Genomic DNA, 16,074 nt, shown 5'->3' on the forward strand with positions numbered 1-16,074 from the left:
AGAAAAAGATCCAGAATGAGAAAATATCTTTATTGGAACAACATAAACCTATGTATATAAAATAAATCTTCACATTTCCAAATCTGAACTGGTTAGCATAATCAAAAACCCAGGGAAGGAGAAAGTTCAGAGGTTGTGGTGGGAAGAAATACGGCTACTGTTAGGACCACTTCTGGGAAACACTGCAGATATAAAAATCAGGTTGTATCAAATATAAAAGTGACGTTTAGTTGTACTGCACAAGAATCAAGCAAGTAATATGGTCATCTCCAATTCTTGAAATATAAATTTAATCTGAAGAAGTATAAACAACAGTTTCCATTCTTTTTAAGAATGTATTTGTTCAATTTATAAGGCACAAAGGCTAGAAACCAGGAAATGGTGAGTTCTAGTTTCGCCGCAGGTAGAAAAACCGGTTGGGTGACTTTAGGGCCAGTCACTCTCTCTCAGTCCAGCTCGCTTCACAGGATTTCTTTTGTGGGAGAAAGAGAGGAAGAAGGAATATTAGTTATATTCACTGGCTTGAATGACTGAATTTAACAAAAATAATGAAGTCAGGATAAAACTATCTAAAAAAACCCATTCAACTGACCCTAAGAAACAAACATCTTGAATTGAAAAATAAAAAAGTAGTCAACAACAACAAAAAACAAAACTTGTAACAGGCAACAATACAATATGAACACCAATGTCAGCTGGTGCTCCATTCAAAATGCACGAAAGAAACACTTATACTCGGTTAATTGGAGAAAAGATATCGTTTACTGGAAATCAAGTGGTAGCATCAAAGGAATTCTGAATCTGAGGAACTGAATGCAAAAAATCACATATACAAATTGAGGGCAACATTCCCTCCCACAATCAAATTGTCCATCCAATTAAAAGTTGCATGTAATGTCATGTGAGCATCTTCAGGTGGTAATGAGGCATCTGTCCGTTAACCTTGGCCTATTTTGATAAAGAGATGTGCTTGCGCATAACATAGGCAAGAAGCATAAACAAGAAACTTTCCCTTCCAACTTATACAGTTTTTTCCTCTCAAACCTCCAGCTCACTTCCCATAACTATTTCACCCCTCCTCCCGCCATTACTTATGATAGTTGAAAGATGCAAAGCAAAGAAAAGAAAACCATGAAGGCTGACAACCAAAATTTTTAAAAAACCACTCAGTATAAGATCCCAAATTGCCCTGTCCCACAACCTCTTGGAAAGCCACATTTTTAGGGCTTTCCTAAATACCTAGGTGGGGCCCTGCATACTTCAGGTGAGGGGTGTGTGATATTGCTGCAATGGACAGAGGTAGCCATCAAATAATGCTATTTAGCAGGTTTCCACAAAGTGTGTCTTATCCTCTGGAATAACATCCTCCCCAAAATCAGTGTGGTTCCCACTCTAATGTTGTACCAGAATCCTTCTCTCAGGGTCCAGAGTCATGTACCTGAGTCCATATTGGGTATATTTTTTGTCTTGCTTGGAGATTTATCTTCGTTTTGTTTATTATTATGGATTTTTAATTTTTATAGTGTAAGCTTCCCAGAGTTGTTCTTCACTTAAATCAAATCAAATACGAATCAATAAATAAATCTCCAAGATCCACATTTTGACATAATTTTAACAGTGTAATCTTGAGCATCATCACTTGTCTAGACTTAATAGGATGGTAAAATAAAATTGAAGAGAAGCAGTCATATTCCGAACTGAGCCAAGAAAGATTTTGTAGATAACAACCAGCACATGGAGTTTTATCTAAAGGCCAACAGAGGAGTAGTGCAGCTTGTGAAATATAAGTGTTACCTTGGCATCTAAAGTGTACCATAACCAGTGGTGGGATTCATTTTTTTTTACTGCCAGTTCTGTGGGCGTGGCTTGGTGGGCGTGGCAGGGGACGGATACTGTAAAATCTCAAGTCAGAATTTTTGGTGGTATTTGCTAGTTCTCTGAACTATTCAAAAATTCCGCTACCGGTTCTCCAGAACTGGTCAGAACCTGCTGAATACCACCTCTGACCATAACTACTTGAGCCATTCCAGCTTGCAGCTTCCAAATAGTCTTCAAAGGCAATCCTGAGTAGAACAGAGTGCAATAATCCAAATGTGATTGAGTGATTCTAGATAGGGCTTCCCAATCAAGGAAAGGGCATAAATGGAGCACAAAATGGATCCCTGAAAAGACTCTACTGGTCATGACTGCCACCTGCTTTTTCAAACAATTGCTCAGAAAACTCACAAAGTATGCATAAGTTCCATCTGGGGAATAAAACTCCATCAAGAACTAAGCAGAGGTGGTATTCAGCAGGTTATGACCAGTTCTGGAGAGCCAGTAGTGGAAATTTTGAGTAGTTCGGAGAACTGGCAAATATCACCTCTGACTGGAGATTTGATAGTTTCCTTCCCCTGCCATGCCCACCAAGCCACGCCCACAGAAACAGTGGTAAAAAAATTTGAATCCCACCACTGGAAATAAGTATTTATGTTGACATGCAATGTGCCATATTTAAAATAGAAGGCACCAGGCTAGAAACCAAGAGACTGTGAGTTCTAGTCTCTTTTAGGTAGGAAAGCTGGCTTCATGATTTTAGGCCAGTCACTCTCTCTGAACAATCCAGAAGTAAACAATACTTCATTCAAGGAATTATCAACTCAGACAAACAACCTAACAGTAAACAATGACATGTAATGACATTTATGCAATTAGATCCAGATTAACTAATTACTACAAGATTCATAGAAAAAATGGCCCTGATGTTGGAAAGGTTGAAGGCTAATGGAGAACAGCAGAGAATGAAATGGTTAGATTCATGTTGGCGAACCTATGGCACTTGTGCCAGAAGTGGTATGCTGAGCTACTTCTGCCAGCATGTGAGAGCTCACCTGGAACAGCCCCACTGCACATGCGTGCGCGCTGCCACCGCCCGACAGTTGATTTTCAGGTATCTGGTGTGTATGCGTGGGGGTGGTGCATGGGAGACATGCGTGCATGCGTGCATGCGCACAGGGGAATCGTGCATGCATGCATAGAGATGCGCGACACATGGAGGTATCGCACACGCATATGCAGGTAGATGGTGCATAGGGGGATCACGCACACATGCGCAGACACGCGGCGTATGGGGTGATTGCGCACGCATGCACAGGCACGTGGCATGTGGCGGGGGATCACACATACAGGCGTAGAGGCGCGCGGTGAGGGAATTGTGCACACATGTGCAGGCACATGGTGCGCAGCAGGGGGTATCACACGCGCATGCGCAGAGGGTGGGGGGGCAGCACACAGTGCCTTCTGGATGCTGGCACGCACAAGCAATTAAAGGTTTGCTAGCACTGGGTTAGATAGTGTAATCCACACAATGAACATGAATTTATGCAAATTCCAGAAGATAGTGGAGTCTGGTGTGCTATGGTCCATGGGGTTGTGAAGAGTTGGGCACAACTTAGCAACTGAAACATCATATTTAACCTTGTGAGCCAAACTTATTCATCACTGCTAGACATTAATCCTTGTGGAATCCACATTAGAGTTAGTAGATTTGAACCACTTCTGTAAACCAGTTATTTGGGTGTAGTCTGAAACATTCAGGAAAGAACAATTAAACCTTCACCTTCTTCAAGTAATATGTTAAACAAAGTCTGAATTTCCCCTTGCGATGGCATGCCAGAAAGTAACTACTTAAATGGAACAGGCTAACCGGAAATAATTTGCTGTCTTTAAAAGTATACATAAAGTTTAATTTATAAATATAGCTTTGTGTCCAGTTAGTACTTATGTAAGTTATTTCAGAATAAAGATTCCAGTTTCAGATCACTGAATAAGCTCCACAAACATAGAAACGAAATGAAAATCTACATCTCTTCCTTATTGCTTTTTGGTAGACAAAAACAGTTACGTGGACATTCAACTACTGAAACCTTTAATTTACAGTTTATTTAAAGTTGCATCATTACGACTTCCTTTACCACGAGTAACTTTCACTAAATCCAACCTCTTCTGCGCCCAAGAAACCAATTAATTAAAACTTCAATTCCCAGCAAGCAGTGCGGGACAGAGCCTTTTCTAAACGCTTCCCAACAGGGAGAAGAGCCCGGAAGGTTCCCAGGATGCCGTGCGATGGAATGCTCTGCCTTTCCTATTTTCTAACCGGCAACGCCGTTTCTATAGTTCAGTACTTCGTTTGCGTCCAGACTTCATATCCCAGCAGGCTTTGCGACCATGAGCTGCTGGTTTCCGGAGGCAGAACCCAGTTTGACTCTCTGTGCCGTTGGCGAAGCTGGGGAGGTGGCAAGGCTAGACGGGCCTGGCCTGGCGGTGCCGTGGCTGGCGAGCGGCTAGTTGGGCTCCGAGGGGAAAAAGAAGAAGCCTGGGGAATTAAGAGGGGACTAGACCGGGAGAAGGTCTCTCGGCGGCGCCACCGCCACGATGCTCAATATGTGGAAAGTCCGGGAGTTGGTGGACAAGGCGTGAGTATTATAGGGTGCCGAAGAAAGATCTGGGTCTCTTAAAGGGTTCCTTATCTCTCTTAGTAAATCCACCCTGATTTATGCCTGTAATTCGTTTATTTTCCCTTCCACCGCAGCCTCTTTCTCTCTCTGGCCACGGGTTCAGGTACCCCATCTCCTCACCCACCAGACGATCCCCTTTCTAATGCCTCCTACTAGATCCTAACCAAGATGCCATCCAGGTTGGCTCTTCTCTTTGGGTTGCTTCTTCTGCCGCCTTTACAGTTTAGGAGCCGTCACTGAAACTTCTCTCTTTTCCCCTGCTGTAACTAATATTTTACCTGTTGGCGCTCTGGAGACCTGGCCTTTGGTTGTGGTGTGTGGTTGTAGCCATCTCCACCGTCCTAATCCCATTTGATTGCCCCATATTCACTGGTTTCAGCAATGCCCTCACTCAGTCACTGAGGGGGTGGTTGGCTTGGATTCCCAGGGTTTACCAGTCTGTACCAGTCTCCCCACTACACACACTGTTTGGGTAGTTTGCCTCTAGCTCATCCTGAGTATTTCCTTCCCAGGAAGGAATCATGTTTAGCATAATTGTTTCTTATCCTGCCAGTTCCAATCCCCCACCCAGTACATTTGCAGTCCTTCATGGGGAGTGTTGTGTTGCGTGTGCTGGCAAGCATATGTTGCATGTGCTGGATAAAACGGTGCCCGTTCATACAGCGATTGGAAGCGTCCAAAGGTTTACAGAAATTCACCTCTGGTTTCCATATCTAACACCGTCTCCTTATTACCTTGCTATTCTGCTAAGCCTGCTCAAAAATGGAGGTGGAGGAGAAAAAGGATAGTGAGAGCGGAAGTAAAATAATTTGTGATCTTTGGCAAAGGTGTAGTGGTTGCCATGTATAAGAAGTACAGTAATGGCTTGTTGTATTTCTGTAATTTAATCTTTGTGTTTCTAACATAGCGGTCACAATAATGCTGGTATCTGCCAGTAATATACAGACTGGATACATTCAGAATTTGTCTACCTTTGCTTAGCAGTAGGAAGCAATACTTTCATTAATAGACTTGTCACCTAAAATGAAAAAAAAGAATGAAATTGTTTCTTGAAATATGATATAATTAAATCAGTTTTCAAGATCAGTAACTCAGAAATTTTGCATTATTATTTTATTGCTGGTTAAAGGGTATGCTAAATTGTCCCTGCCACTAGCATGTATAATAAATAAGTACATTGCCCAAGTTTGACTTACTTTTTGTAAAATAAGAAGCAAAGGAACCTTTTAGGAACTTTTTGAATAAGTTTTGTTGTTTTTATCCGAACAAGCTAAATTTATTTTTGATGTTTTGGACTTTGATACAACTTTTAAGGGGTTATGCATAAAATACACAAAATACTTGTTTAATGGTTCTTGAGAAATAATGTATAAGGAATAGTGGATGCATCTTCTAATCTTTGCTTACTATTCACAAAATAGTTCACCGATGAATTGGATTTAATACCAACTCTTTATGTTCCATATAGGTAATACAGGTAATCCTCAATTTATGACCACAGTTAAGCCCAAATTTATGTTGCTAAGTGAGACAGTTAAGTGAATTTTGCCCCATTTTACACCTTTCTTGCCACAGTTGTTAAGTGAATCATTGCAGTTACTAAGTTAGTGACATGGTTGTTAAGTGAATCTGGCTTCCCTATTGATTTTGCGTTTCGGAAGATCGCAAAAACTGATCATATGACCTAGAATACTGCAGTCATCATAATTATGAGTCATTTGCCAAGCATCCAAATTTTGATCACATGACCAGATAATGCTGTAACAGTCATAAGTGTGAAAAGTCATATGGTCATAAGTCACCTTTTCCAGTGCCGTAACTTTGGTCACTAAATGAACAGTTGTAAGTCAAGGACTACATGTATTGTAGAAGTTTATTGTAATCAAAAGTAAGTTTTAAGACTTAATTCAGCCTGAGTAATGAAATCTTATATTTACTAATTTACATATTTGTTTTATAAATGTGTGAAAAGAAGTATTAAGTCTAATTTAGACATAACTTTCCTACCTCAAAACGGTTAAATAACACTACAGTTTCAGGAATATGGAAAAAACAGGGGCCTTAAATCTTTATAAGGAACTTTGCTTTTGGCAGAAAACACATCACCTCTACAGACTCTGAAACAGAAATTGAGTTGACTGTAATGGCTTCCTGGTATCTAATAATAATAGTAATAATAATAACAATAATACAATTACACCTCAATTTAACAGCCTTCAATAAAGAAGCTTTGTATTATTCTACTGTTATTTAAATGATAAAAATGGGTACAAATTAAACTAGAGCAATTTGCCAGGTTGCATCATTGTGTAAACAGTATAAATTGCCATATTTGTTTACTTATTTAACAGTAATTTGTGAATAGTTGGTGCCCTTTCATTAATTTATTGAAATGAAATTTCCCTTGAATCCAGTTATTTAATGAGCATACTATTTGAAGCAAAATTTTAGGTACTTTTCACTTTGAAATTAGTTTTGACCTTGGAATTCCTTGCTATTCTTCACTAACAAAAACACAGTGAAATTAATAACTTGGAAAACAAAGGATTAAAATATGTTTGGAAAGTTGTGATGAATTTTTATGAGTTTTATTTTTTGTAAAATCTATGATGTCTCTTGATTGTGACTACCTTGGACAAAACATACTAAACTGAATATAATGTTATTGTGATTTATATTTCTGAGTTTATGATCTTGTTAATTTATGATTTTGGGGACACATAGACAAGTATAAATTAATTTAGAAATTTGGGGTTATTTTGGATCCTCTTCAATATCAGCCTTATTTGTTCAGAATATATTTAACATTTTATTTTGCATTTTTTAAAAAAAGTCATTTTAATATACAAAACAAACAAAAGAAAACAAGTGAAAACAAGAAAAGCATAATGTATGCAAAAATAAAGCAGCTCAATTTTAAACACTACATCAAACCATGACCACAGAGAATAATATTGATCAGAAATTTCCATCATGGCCATAAACATTGAGTTCTTAAACAGAAAACAAACATCAGTCCAAAGCTGTAAATCTGGGATGCCACTAATTTTCTACTGCGAAAGGGTAATTATGTTTGTTTATAGTTTATGCATGATAAATTCATAAGTCATCACATATTGATAAATTTAATGGTAAGTTCCAAAATGTTGGCATATATTTAAAATCACAATCACTTCTTTAAATTGTATTGCTGTTGTAGTCTCATACTTTACTAACAAATGAATAGATATTAAACCAAAAAAGGTCAATAGAGGAACAAATCCTTATGATACGCGTGATTTTACATTTCCAGTATAATGAAGTTGGCCACCAACTTGAGATGGATGAAAATATGGGGAAGGAAATATTTTGTTGAATTAGTCTCATCCTAAGTTTATAAGTAACCTCTTTAACATTTTTTCAGGCTCTTAATGTTTCAGATTTCTTGCAAATTAACAATATCCATTTTAGCAATAACTTGTAGGCCTTGGTAAATTATAGTCTTCATTTAGCAACTGTTACAGCTGTACTTAAAAAAAACCCACCCCATTTTACAACCAATCCTTGCATTAGTGTGTATTAAGCAAAGGAAAGCAAAAGTATTAGCAGGATCATAGTTTCACTTAACAGCCAAATTGCAGGTCCTGGACCTGTACTTCATTTTTTTACTTAAGTATATAATTCTGTGGTAGTATATAGACTTTCAATATAACAGGTGGGTTAAATAAATTATAATTTATAAAATATCAAAATTAATAAAAGAGCAGTCACCATATGTAAAAATTGCATAATTATATAAGAAAGCTGGGAAAATGGGTAGGTTCACAGAAAAGGATACCATGTATTCTGAACAATTCATACCTGTTTAAAAAGCTTCTGCATGTTATTCCAGAGTGATAGAACTTCACCAGGTCATTTTTTTTAAAGTGATATATCTGACCTAGACCACCTTGATTGTTCCTATCCTAACAAATGAGATTTTAACCTTATTTTCTCAAATTGAAAAGCAAGCTACAGTTGTACTACAAGTTCTTTTTTTTTCCTTTTGGGCAAGTTCTTCTGCCAACAAATTATTTTTGTTGGCAGAAAGAAGCAAATGAAGTAATATCACAATGTTTGTCAAAACTTTGCCATACAAAAAGTTCGAGATCACCACAGTTTCTAGTTCATGAGCTTATAGAATGCACCTGTTATCTACTTTGGCATTCCTAAAGTTGATGTCTCTTCAGAAATGTTAGGATTACAACTATGATAGTCAATATGGCACTCTATGTGTCAACTTGCTGCCATAAGACTGCCTTTCAGGATGTACCCATCTAGATTCCTGATGGTGGAAGCATCCATCAATATGTTTCTTATCTCAGAAAAGCTACTAGGGAATTAAATAATATCAGATTTATAATCAGCTTTTCCCAAATAAGCAATCTATTTACATACATTTACATAAGTCCAGGAGAAAAACATTAAATATAAAAAATACCAAGGAGATCTACTTCAGTGTGAATAAGTACTATACATAGGAAAATTAGTTGTATAAGGTATACTATATTGTAATTATTGTTTTGTTGAAATAAACTATAAAATCCATCCAAGTTTGATAAAATTGTAGTTCCTCTCTCTGATGTCTCATCAATTTAACTTTGTAATTTTTTTAATATAGCAATTGAAGAGGTTTTATTAATCCACAACTCAGTTGTTATGTTATAATTTTCCCCTTGTTGCACAATTATTAACTTGGCTGCTAAGATTAAATAATTTTTAAGCTTATGATTTGATCCTGTAAATAAATTCAGTAACCTAGATCTGAGGAACATTCAGTTCTTTGATGAGTGATGGTGCTTATCTTCCCTCACACAAATGAAAAATTACCCTTTTTTTGGATGTCCACTCCAACATTTCAAAGAATGGTTTTGATATATATGAGCCAGACTAACAAGAGATAAGTCCCAATGATGTACAATCTTCCATTGCATTTCTTGCATTGAAGCTGGAGCGATCCAGTTTTCATAATTTCTGCCCATTTGTCTCCTGTATGGAATTACTAAAATGAGTATTCCAAGCTTCCTTTAAACCATATGATTGATCCTCTATTTCTGATAACAGTAACAACCTATACATTTTTGAAATTGTTCCTTTAGGTTGTTCTAAATAATGAAGTATTAAATTCTTGAAGCTCTATACTGATTAAATGATTGAGCCCTTTCAATATTGAAAACGACTTTTCTGTATTGATGTAACAACTCTTGTCTAACTGCATTTTATTCTTATTAACTGACAACAAGACTCTTGGTCAAATCTCCCCGAGTTTTATATATCATTAAATTAAATTAGATAAAAACATAGAGCTTTTTTATTTGTCTATTTAATATACATTAAAATTATAAGCAACCCAACTCATATTAAGGCAGAGTGCAAGTTAAAAATAATCCAATACAATTCAAGCAAAATATGTGATAATCTGGAAATTAATGTACCAAAAGTAGAATTCCCTCAGATATATTTCCTAACTTAGCACCTGGGGAAGAAACCATGTCTTTAAAGCTGACTTAAAGGATGGGAAGATTGAAGCAACACAAACCTGCAAGGGGATACTATTCCAGAGCTCAGGTGTCACACCAGAGAAGATACCACTTAAGTCCCATCAGATAACACAGTTTTAAAGCTGGGATCTGGAGCATACCAACTTTGTCAAATCTTACCAAGCAGGCAGAAACATTGAGAGAAAGATGAGGTCTCTGATAGCTAATTTCTAGGCCATGAAAGACTTTATAAGCCACAACCAACACCTTGAATGGCATCTGGAAGAACAAGTGCAGTTTGTACAGCAGAACAGTTACGTATTTGTACCCAGATGCATTCATAACTGGCATAGGCAGAAGTTTCCAAATGGTTTTCATGGGCAGCCACATATAGAACAAATTGCAGATGTCCACATGAGATGCCTGTAACCTGAGTAAACATGAGAGAGGATTCCCAATCTGAGAAAGGGCATAGTTCGCACACCAGGCAAATTTGTGGAAAAGCCCCTGATCAGAGCTGCCACATACTGTTTGAGCAGGAGACCAACAGAAACTCAAATTTTGTCCTTGTTCTGTCCAGTGGAGAGCTACCTCATTTAGGACTTCAGACTTGACCTCTCCCACTGCCATCAGAACCGACTAGAACCAGCTGCAGAGAAAAGAAGAGAATCACTGCAACAGCATGCCTGCTACTCCTGATCCCTGTGGTTGGGCCAAAAGAATACCATAATTGAAAGCTGATGAGAGATCAAAGAGGACCAGAATAGTTGAATCACTGCTATCCTAGTTCCATCAGTGCTAAGTCCAAGTGCAATTAGTAGTCTCCATGTCCTGATATCTGACTGAAAATGCTCTAGATAATCTATTTTCTCTAGTTAGAGTTATGGGAACTAGGAACTAGTGATGGGAATCTAGGTAGAGTGATGAGCTGCACAAAGTTGTACTCTATGACAAACATACAAATATTTTAAATAAATGAATGAGCGAGACCAACTATTGTATTAACCATTGGGTAACAGAATGTATTTTGGATAAATTCATCTTGTATTCTGATCTAGTGGCCAGGGGAAGAATTGGGGTAGGCAAACCTTCAGTGGAATGATACTTCATAGGACAGGTGCTAGATATAAAACAATTTGCAGTTCTAACAAGATAACATTAGCGGCATTATTCTGCTACTATATATTGTATAGGTAGGAGATTTTTAATTATGTCTTTTTTTCTTTTAATGGAGTAGTCTACTTAGTGTAGAGTTTAGAAATAATTTATTATAGAAGTACCAACTATCACAATAGTTCTACTAGAATTTCTCCAGTGCATCTATTTTAGAGTGAGGTATTATCTGCCTTAGGGTATAACTGCTTCTTGCAGTTCTCTCATTTGGATGTTTTTATCCTTTCTTCTGCCTTTTAAGTTAATTTTAAACTTTGGCAATGGAAACAACATAACCTTTGATTTTATGAGCTTGAAAATCGTTCTTCAGCAAATGAAATTTCAAGGAAGCAACTAACTTGACTGAAAGACTGAGAAATATTTACCTCAAGCTAGGCAATCCATAGATAATCTGGAAAGTTAAATATTTTAATTCTACTTCATCAAAAACTATTTTAGAGCACCAGGTTAATCAGCTTTGTGAAATACTGTCCAAATATTTCACAAGTTGATTAATTTGGAATTTCTTTTAAAAAAAATTAAATTCACTATGGTTATTCCTTTCCTGGCTTGGCCTGCTCTGTACTCTTCTAAAAACTTTGCTACTGCTTGTTCTAATTTTGTTGCAAAGTTATGATTAATATTTTATATATTGTGAATATTTAGAATTTCTTCCTTTTCATTCTTGTTGAATAAGATACTTTGTTTTCCCTTAAATTAAAAGATTGTACAAAGAAGCTTTGGGGAAAAAAGCTCTAGTTATTACTATTTTTATCTTTTAAATTAATACTCCTTAATTCATTTCACAGCAAAACAAGTTGAGTAATTGGCAAGCTCCTTTTCAATTATATTTTAACTATCTAAATTGGTCTGTTCAATATCTCTGTAGCAACATTATAGTGAAGTGGTTTATTCAGACTGTAGCAACATTAATAGAGAATTGTACTGATAGTTCAAAATTTACTTTATGAATTATCTATTGATTTTCAATATTTAAGTAATTAGGCAGAAAAAAGTAAGGACTACTATAAAAATGTTAAAATTTAAAAAATTAAAAGCAGAAATATTGTTAGTTTAAAACATTTTCTCATGTATAAATTTTCCCTTGAAAATCCATATCACCAACATTTACTCAATGGAATTCAGCAACACTTATATTATTCTTTAGTTGTTGGATTTATATGCCATATTTTGCAGAGGTCAAAATTCCTCCTGTTTTTTTTTTAACCCCCCACAATAAAAACTCTTCTCAGGTAGATTGGGTTGAAAGAGATTGGCACAGTGTTGGGGATAAATAAACACTACACCACACTGGCTCACTTAATAATATGAAGCTGACCTACCTAATTAGATGTTAAAACTTGGTGAACTATAAAGTGCAGCAAAAACTGGTTTGGAACTAAGGTACTTACATCTAGTGCAATGTGAGGGGATTTCTGTTCATACAATAAGTCTTCCTCTCACTCTTTGCCTACTTGTTCCTGTCCTTAAATCTGACATTTTGTGAGTCCTTGGTCATCTAATACAGATATCGAATGATGTTCATGAAAGAAGAAAAAGCCATTAAGTTCTGTTGATAAATGGACTATTTGGATTCAATTGCATGTCATCAATGGATTGCTTCATAAACAATGCCATAACTTTCCCTCAATTTTTTTAAGGAAAGGTTAGTTGCCCATTATGAGTTATAGTTATGCAGGTAGTTGAGTGCGTTGGTAAAGGAGAGATAGAATGTTCCATCTATTTTGTATATTCGACAGAGAAACCAAGCAGCTTGGCATAAGGTAGAATCGTGGCTTCTGCACGAGAGGCAATATTGAGGGCAATATTTCTGAATGCTGAGGTGTCAGTTATGTCAACCAACAATAGTTGCCCAACATCAAGGCCAAGAAATGCAAAGCAAAAAGATTCTTTGAACTATGGTAGAATTGGAAGAAAAAAGTCTTATAATTAAACCATAATGGTTAGAAAAAAGGTAATTGCACCTTCTAGCTGTGAGATGTCATGTGCTTGAGAGCCTTAAGTAGAATGATGCCAAGAGTTTTGCTGGTAAGCTGGATGTTCTGTATCTGATTTACATCTATAGTATAGCTGACTGTGGCAAGAATGAAGCTTTCTTTCCATTCTTTGCATATCCTCTTTAGATTAGATTAGTATCAGTGTATGTTTCTGTTTGTAGGAAGGAGGGAGGGATGGGGGGAGGAGAGAGAGAGAAGCCAGTTTAAAAAAAATTGTGGGTTTTTCCTCCAAGGTAAAATAAATATGCAATTAAGGTTTAAACAGAATTATAAATAATATTTTAAAGTGGCAAACTAAATATGAAAAAGATACACTGGTAATAAGGCCTAAGAATGACTTGCATCATCACAGTGATGAGTGTGTTGATTTCCTTGTTTTTGTTTTTTGCAATTGTTTCACCTATTTTAATTTTCAAACTCATATTTCCATTCAAAAGCTGCAGAAAGTATACAATATCTTTGCATTGCATCAGTAGTGCTTCCAGAATCATAAACGTGTTGAATTATTTAAAGCAGTTAAAACTGCAACCAGCAAAAGTGATTTAATATATTAATATGTTGAAATTATAAATAATGGCATACATTTGACTATGTTATATATTTTAGTTTGACCTTGCTTCTATTTCTCATTGCATCTATTTTTTCATACTAATACTTTGATTTCAATAGCCACAGTAGTTACCATATATTTAAAAAGTGTAGGCTACGCTAGAAATTTGGGAGGAAGGAAAATAAGCTATTTCCTCATTGCTTAACTTTTTAAGAAGCTGTATTTAGTGTTTTACAATGGCTTTTAATACGGCACACAAAAACTATGATTTAAAAATAGTATCAAAAAAATTCTCAAGGTATTTGCAAATTTGAGAGTTGGGTATTGAAAAAAGTAGGTAAAAAAGCATTGACTCCATTCAGAGCTAAGCCATATTGCTAGCATTCAGATAAAGCTGACCTGTTAAATAACAAGTAAATGAAAATGAACCTGATTAACATATCTTATAAAAATCCTTGATTAAAGAGAATAAAATTTAAAAAATTATAATAGAAACTTCTCTGAACTTTTTAAAATTTTAAAAATTAAAAAAATTTTAAATTTAAACTCAAATTTTAAATTTGAATTGTATTTAATTTTTTAAAGTAACTTTTAAAAAATCAAATTTAACTTACATTATTTGTTCTTTGACTAAGTATATGAATGCATTAAAGGATAAGGCACAGTGGTGTTATTCTACCGGTTCTGCCGAACCAGTAGCAGCGATGAGCAGTGGAAACCAAACCGGTTCTCTCCACTGCTCTGCTGGCTCTGCTGTTAGGGCCACCCACCCACACGGGCTTCCATACTCACCTTTATTCTCTGAATTTGAAATGCATCTGCTTTGCATGGCACAGAAGAGTGCCGCGTGGCAGCTGCTGAAGTGACCGGGATCGTGCAGGTTTGCAGGAGTTGAGTTAGGACGCCTCTGTGCCTGCGCAAATGCCTCTGCGCCTACACAAAGTGTGCATTTGGCCCACGCGTACATGCAAAGTGTGTGCATGCACACAAAGTGTGCCCACCAAGCCACACCCACCAAACCAGTGGTAAAAAAATTTGAATCCCACAGCTCATAAGGTACTTGATTCCACTGGGTAAATTTGCAATAGATACTAAACTGGATTTATAATTAAAGATTTCAGGTGAACTCATTTAAAATTGTATATGTTTATTTTATTGGCATCCCACCTTTATTTTTTACAGATATCAAGGCAGCAAACATATCCAACATACCTTCCCCCAGGGGTGGTATTCTACCGGTTCTGTCCGGCTCTGTAGAACCAGTAGCTCTGAAGAGCAGCAGACATAGAACCGGTTCTATGTCTACTGCTGTTTTGGCCCACCCGCCTGCCCGGGATCTTACCTGACCTTTAGTTCCTGCTTTTTCAACCTCAGCTGCCGTGCGAGGCACAGCTGCGGTTGAAAAAGCAGGAAAAAAAGTGCTTTTTCAAATGCTGCTTCCCTGCACGCAGCGCTGCTCAGCTGTCCAGGCAGCAAGCTGACAAAGATTTACATGCGCGCAGCGTGCAGGAAGCACATCGTAAATCACCGAACCTCGTAAATCACCAAACTGGTAGCTAACCTGTCGGATTCCATCCCTGCCTTCGTCTTGTCATTTTTCTCCACAACAATGTTTTTGAAGCATATAAAAACCCACAAAGTGGCAAAAAAGAGAGACAGAGTAGTATGTACTTCTGACTTGCTGTGTTCCTTCTCCTGTGTGCTGATGAAAGGTTTTTGAAAAACTAAATTTTCTACATAATAATGTCTAATCTGGACTAATATGGACTACATATAATATTAAACTGTTACATATAGTTTGCTAGAAAATCTATCACATTAGGCCAAATAGATATAATATGGATATTTTTTTCTCACCACATTAAATAGCTGCTTTGTATATTATTCTGATTGCATGTATTGCTGTATAGACCTACCCCAAGTATGTAATGATTTATTCTGTGTTTTTAATTACATGGTATTAGTTGTTAAAACGATGGTCCTTGAAATGTTCCTTCCAATTGATCTGTATTAAAAATAACACTTTGTTGGTTCTAGACATAAGTGCAGAGATTAAAGACTATTTTTAAAGGGTGGTACAAGTTTCTTTTTCTTGATGTATAAATGTAGTTTTGAAAAAGCATATTTTGTTAGTATTTAAAGAATATAATAACCAAATCAAGGAAATATTGCCATAGTATGATTGAAACCTTTTTGGTATCCACATACAGTATGTAAGCCCACCATATAGGTTGTCAGACTAAATGATACCCAGAGGTATCACTAAAAAACTTTTTGATGACTGTGGATTCCTAATGGTGAAATAGTAATTAGCAAATAAAATGTAAATATTCTTTATATTATATACTACAGTTAAATAT

At 36.4% G+C, this 16,074-nt stretch overlaps 1 protein-coding gene and 1 long non-coding RNA gene across 2 annotated transcripts in view; one reads left to right on the plus strand and one right to left on the minus strand.

Moving 5' to 3' along the window:
* Nucleotides 1-263: 263 nt before the first annotated feature.
* On the minus strand, nt 264-4,907 carry LOC148126901 (uncharacterized). Its single transcript, XR_015741706.1, has 2 exons — nt 4,775-4,907; nt 264-472 (listed from the first exon to the last, which is right to left on the minus strand). It is a non-coding gene; the product is annotated as an uncharacterized LOC148126901 (long non-coding RNA).
* CLINT1 (clathrin interactor 1) overlaps nt 4,224-16,074 on the plus strand; it is an 84,351-nt gene continuing 72,500 nt past the window's right edge. The window contains exon 1 of the mRNA XM_026696679.2: nt 4,224-4,454. Coding sequence (XP_026552464.1) covers nt 4,414-4,454 — 41 coding nt within the window. The 5' untranslated portion in view covers nt 4,224-4,413. The remainder of the gene's footprint in view (nt 4,455-16,074) is intronic.

This window comes from Pseudonaja textilis, chromosome 2 (assembly GCF_049901715.1).
Source record: "Pseudonaja textilis isolate UNSWEBS1 chromosome 2, rPseTex1.2, whole genome shotgun sequence".
NCBI classification, from domain to species: domain Eukaryota; kingdom Metazoa; phylum Chordata; class Lepidosauria; order Squamata; family Elapidae; genus Pseudonaja; species Pseudonaja textilis.